Below are 6,053 nucleotides of genomic sequence, written 5' to 3' on the forward strand. Positions count from 1 at the left end.
ATATCTATATGTATATGTTTGTGTGTCTGTGTTTGTCCATTGACAACCAGTGTTGGTGTGTTTACATCCCTGTAACTTAGCTGTTCAGTAAAAGAGACTGATAGAATAAGTACTAGGCTTACAAAGAATAAGTCCTGGGATCGATTTGTTTAACTAAAGGCAGTGCTCCAGCATGGCCACAATCAAATGACTGAAACAAATAAATGAGAATGAGTAATCATTCTGTGTCTATTATTTACATTTGATGGATATTTGTCCTCATCTTGTTTCTTGTTAACATAACGTTTCAGCTGATATACCCTCCAGCCTTCATCAGATGTCTTGGGAAAATTTCAAACCTGGGTTCTCATTCTTAAGATATTTTTCAATGTTGTTGTTATTATTATTTTATGTTTGACTTTTGCTTTACATTTGTACAAGTTGGCTCCAAGTCTCACTCGGAGACCTCAAGAGACAACAAGTTGGAAGTTCATGTTGGTGTTATGTCTAGGGTGTCATATATTTGGTTTTGGACATAGTATTTGTTCTAGAGAATGTTTAAGAAAAACATGAGAAAATTATGAGTTTGTTTTAAAATTTGAGATCACATAGAAAGTATTTTACGTAGGATATGGGCAGTTCTCATGAGCACTATCTTTTTAATTTCTGCCATTTTGGGGTTTATTGTTATCTGAGTTAGGTAGCAATCAGCCCCTTTTGCTATCATTCCCAGGGCATTATTATTATTATTATTCTATGTTTGACTTTTGCTTTATATTTGTACAAGTTGGCTCCAAGTCTCACCCAGAGACCTCAAGTGACAACATGTTGGAAGTTCATGTTGCTGTTATGCCTAGTGTGCCATATATTTGGTTTTTTTTTTTTTGGTGTTGTACTAGTGAATGTCCAAAAAAAAAACGAAAATTATGTTTGTTTTAAACCCTGAGATTACATAGAAAATATTTTGCGTAGATATTATTATTATTATTATTATTATTATTATTATTATTCAGGTCACTGACTGGAATCAAACTTGGTTCAATTCCAGGCAGTGACCTGAATAATAATAAGAATAATAATAATAATAATAATAATAATATCGAAACATACCTTAGGAATAAGAACTCTGTACATTATTTACATTTGACAGATATTTGTCCTCATCTTGTTTGTTAACACAATGTTTTGGCTGATATACCCTCCAGCCTTCATCGGGTGTCTTGGGGAAATTTCGAACCTGGGTTCTCATTCCTAAGGTATTTTTCGATGTTATTATTATTACTCAGGTTACAGCCTGGAATCAAACTCAGAATCTTGGGGTTAGCAGCCTGCACTCTTAACCACTATGCCATATGCCCGTGATGGAGGCTGGCGGTTATATAAGCTGAAATGTTGTGTTAATAACAAGCAAGATGAGGACAAGTATCCATCATATGTAAATAATGTACATAATTCCTCATCTCTTAAATATAGAACTGTATGAGAACTCAGGTTCAAAATTTCCCCAAGACACCTGATGAAGGCTGGAGGGTATATCAGCCGAAACAAGTATTTGGCAAATGTAAATAATATAAAAAAGTTTCTTAACTCCGCTCTCATACCTTCACTTATAGATATGTCTCTACATAAAATGAATTTCTGTATTACAGAAATAATTAACAACTAAAATTAATCTTTGATTAATTTAAATCTTGTGATTATACTTCCTCTTTTTGTTCTTTTTTTTTCAGGTCACCATGTTTTAGAGCAGAGTGGAGAGCTTGTCTGTACAAAACCGTTTCCATCAATGCCAATATATTTCTGGAATGATCCTCAGAATTTGAAATACAAAAAAGCCTATTTTTCTAAATTTGCTGGTAAACCTCTTTCGTCCTTTTTTTGAGTGCTTTATTTTCTGCTTCAAAATACTTCACTTACTCATTCACATTCTTTCCTTTCATCATCAATCTTCATCATCATCATCGTTTAACGTCCGTTTTCCATGCTGGCATGGGTTGGATGGTTCGACTGGGGTCTGGGAAACCAGGAGGCTGCACCAGGCTCCAATCTGATCTGGCAGAGTTTCTACAGCTGGATGTCCTTCCTAACGCCAACCACTCCAAGAGTGTAGTGTGTGCTTTTTATGTGCCGCAGGCACAGGGGCCAGAGGTGGCTGGCACCGACCACATTTGGATGGTGCTTTTACATGCCACCGACACAGGAGACAGTCGGGCCAAAGGGCTGGCATCGACCATGTTTGGATGGTACTTTTTACATGCCACCGGCACGATATTCTTTAATTATACTCATGTTAAGTGTGAAGGCACATGGCTTGATTTCAGCTCGCAATTGTAAGGCTATGAGTTCGATTCCCAGTGGTGTGTCATGTCCTTGAGCCAGATACTTTATTTCATGTTACTCCAGTCCATGCAGCTGGCAAAAATTTGATCAAATGATCGGTCTTGTCACATTCTGTCATCATTTAACTTCTGTTGTCCATGCTGGCATGGGTTGGATGGTTTGACTGTGCTGGCTGCTGGAAAGCTGCATCAGACTCCAGTCTGATTTGGCATGGTTTTCTATGGCTGGATGCCCTTCCTAATGCCAACCACTCCAAGAGTGTAATGGGTGCTTTAATGTGCCTCTGTTACAGGTGCCATTTGTGTGATACTGGGGTGCTTATACATGCCACCGGTTACTCCCATGACTGCGATTTTGCTCAACTTGATGGGTCTTCTTCTCAAGCACGACATAATGTAAAAGGTCTTAGTCATTGCCTCTGTGAGGCCCAACACTCAAGAGGAACTCAGCCACTCGAGTACTGGGCCTCACAGAGGCATCTCTGAGGACTATGTTATGGGTACGTGTGTCTGTGGAGTGCTCAGCCACTTGCATACTACTATCACAAGCCAGCTGTTCTGTTGACCAGATTTACTGGAACCCTCGTCATCAAAAACAACTGTGCCAGTTCAGGGTATTTGGCTCATGATCATAAGGCTGGGAGTTCAATTCCCAGCAATGCATCGTCTCTTGAGCAAGTCACTTTTTTTCATGTTGTTCCAGTCCACTCAGCTGGCAAAAATGAGTGGTACCTATATTTCAAAGAGCCGGCCTCATCACATTCTGTGTCATGCTGAATCTCCCTGAGAACTACGTCAAGGGTACATATGTGTCTGTGGAGTGCTCAGCATGGGTTGGACAGTTGATTTTGACTGTTGTTCAGTTACGCCTACATGCAGCCGAAGAAACATATTTTCATTGATCAACACCACCAGTCATCACCACAGACTAGACTAACAAGCCTCTTGAACGTGACATTCTGTATTTGCTTAATGTTATCAGTCATTTATTGTTATTATAAAGGTTTCATCCCAATAAGCAGTTTCCATTCAAAACTGATAATAGTAAATACATGCAATTTTATGAGACACTTTCTGATCACATAGTTCCTTTTGTCTGCTAACCCATCTAAATTATGGATTCTGAAAGTAATCAATATATCATCATCATCACCTTTCTAATGTCCACTTTTCTGTGATTGCATAAATCAGATGGAGTTCAGTGAAAGATTGTCTTTGATCGGATGCCCTTCCTGTCACCAACCCTCGCCAAGTTCCATAGTCTGTTTTTGCTTGGTTTCCACAGCTGGATGCTCTTCCTTACACCAACTACTCCATAAAGTGTACCGGGTGCTTTTTACATGGCACCATCACCTGTGGAAAATTTGTTTTATTAATTTCCTTTAAAAATTCGGTTCTAGTGTTATCATCGTCATTTAATGTCTGCTTTCCATGCTGACATGGGTTGGACGGTTTGACTGAGAACTTGTAAGCCAGGAGGGAGGCTGCACCAGGCCCCAATCTGATTTGGCAAAGTTTCTACTGCTAGATACCCTTCCTAATGCCAACCACTCCGAGAGTGTGGTAGGTACTTTTTATGTGCCACCAGCACAGGTGCCGGTGAGGCAGCACCCGCATTGGCCATGCTCAAATGGTGGTGATTATGTGCCACCTGCATGGGTGCGAGTCGGGTGGCACTGGCATCAGTCACGCTCAAATGGTGCTTTTTATGTTCCACTGGCACAGGTGCCAGTCATGCAGCACTCGTATGGTGCTTTTTACGTGCCACCAGCACAGGTGTCAGCCAGGCAGCACTGGCGTTGGCCACATTCGAATAGTGTTTTTTACATGTCACCAGCACAGGTGCCAGTTAGGTGGCACTGGCATCATCATGCTCAAATGGTGCTTTTTATGTGTCACTGGCACGGGTGCCAGTCAGGCAGCACTGGCATCAGCCACACTCAAATGGTGCTTTTTACATGCCACCAGCATTTATGATTTAGTATCACTCTGTCAATAAATGTTATGTAAATAAACTTTTTTATTCTTCAGGTGTGTGGGTACAAGGTGATTTCTGCAAGATTAATCCTGACACTGGAGGTATTGTAATGCTGGGTCGGAGGTGAATAATCACACTTCTTGTCTCATTTTATGTGAATATATATATATCTTAAGTTGTAGCAATGTGGGGTAATAATGAAATAAGCTCGCAATCATGAGGCAATGAGTTCGATTCCCGGACCGGGCTGTGTGTTGTGTTCTTGAGCAAGACTCTTCATTTCACGTTGCTCCAGTTCACTCAACTGTAGAAATGAGTTGTGACGTCACTGGTGCCAAGCTGTATTGGGTTTTGTCTCTCCTTTGGATAATATCAGTGGTGTGGAGAGGGGAAGTTTGCATGCATGTGCACATAATGTTCTTATTGTAGTTGGAGGTACTTTGAATTCCAGTATCAATAGCTGAATCAGTTGTAAACATCATCGATGGTTTTCATATGAAATTATATAGGGGTCAGCAAAAGTAGGTGGCACTGGTATCATCCACAACTACAATTTCCATTTGATTGTAATTTGATTTTGAATTTACTTGACTCAATAGGTTTCCTCAAGCACAGCATGTCACCTGACGGTTCAAAGATACTTTTTAAACAGGTGGTGAGCTGGCAGAAACGTTAGTGCGCCAGGCGAAATGCTTAGCGGTATTTCGTTTGTCGTTACGTTCTGAGTTCAAATTCCGCTGAGGTCAACTTTGCCTTTCATCCTTTCAGGGTCGATAAATAAAGTACCAGTCTTGCACTGGGGTCAATGTAATCGACTTAATCCCTTTGCCTGTCCTTGTTTGTCCCCTCTGTGTTTAGCCCCTTGTGGGTAGTAAAAAAATAGATACTTTTTAAATAGGCTGGTTATGCAACAAGAGATTAAAAGAACATTTCACTCCTACTGAGCATTTGTATGCCTAATTTTGCTCATTCCTGTATATCCACAGTTGTATGTATTGTGAAGGCATGTGGGCTGGTGCTTAGAGTACTGTGCTCACGATTATATAGTCATTAGTTCAATTCCTGTGCCAGGCAGTATGTTGTCTCTAAGCAAGGTGCTTAATTTCATTTTGCTTCAATCTGCTCAGTTAAAATAAGTACCAGCCTTCTGGCTGTTACATCGTTAATGACCCACTGGATCAGGGATGGGAGGCCTCTGCCTGCTTGTGACTACACACACATCCAAAGCAATTAGTGTAAATAGTGTACATGCTACCAAGACATCCTTGATTCCAAGTGTTTGGCTCTTGTAAAATGCAAATATATTCACACTCACACACACACGTATTGTTAATGTTATTAAAAAAAAAGTGCATAAAACGTCATCATTTAATATCCATGTTCCATGCTGGTATGGGTTGATTGGTTTGACAAGATCTGATGGGTCCAAGGACTGCATCATGCACCAGCATCTATTTTGGTATGGTTTCTACAGCCAGAGGCTATTCTTAGCAACGGCTATTTTACACTAAGCACTGGGTGCTTTTGTATGTGTATCTGTGCGAGTGTGAGACCACCACTACTGATTTACATTGTGCAGGTGGCACATAAAAAGCACCATTTGAGCATGGCCATTGCCAGTACTGCCTGAATGGCCCTCGTGCCGGTGGCACGTAAAAGCACCCACTACACTCTCGGAGTGGTTGGCATTAGGAAGGGCATTCAGCTGTAGAAACACTGCCAGATCAGATTGGAGTCTGGTGCAACCATCTGGTTCG

At 40.7% G+C, this 6,053-nt stretch overlaps 1 protein-coding gene across 1 annotated transcript in view; it reads left to right on the forward strand.

The window, feature by feature from the left end:
* Nucleotides 1–6,053, forward strand: part of LOC115218123 (acetoacetyl-CoA synthetase) — a 63,255-nt gene that overhangs the window by 51,021 nt on the left and 6,181 nt on the right. Inside the window, exons 14-15 of the mRNA XM_029787922.2 lie at nt 1,710–1,835; nt 4,350–4,419. Of these exons, the coding sequence (XP_029643782.1) occupies nt 1,710–1,835; nt 4,350–4,419 (196 nt within the window). The remainder of the gene's footprint in view (nt 1–1,709; nt 1,836–4,349; nt 4,420–6,053) is intronic.

Source organism: Octopus sinensis, linkage group LG1 (assembly GCF_006345805.1).
Source record: "Octopus sinensis linkage group LG1, ASM634580v1, whole genome shotgun sequence".
Classification (NCBI taxonomy): domain Eukaryota; kingdom Metazoa; phylum Mollusca; class Cephalopoda; order Octopoda; family Octopodidae; genus Octopus; species Octopus sinensis.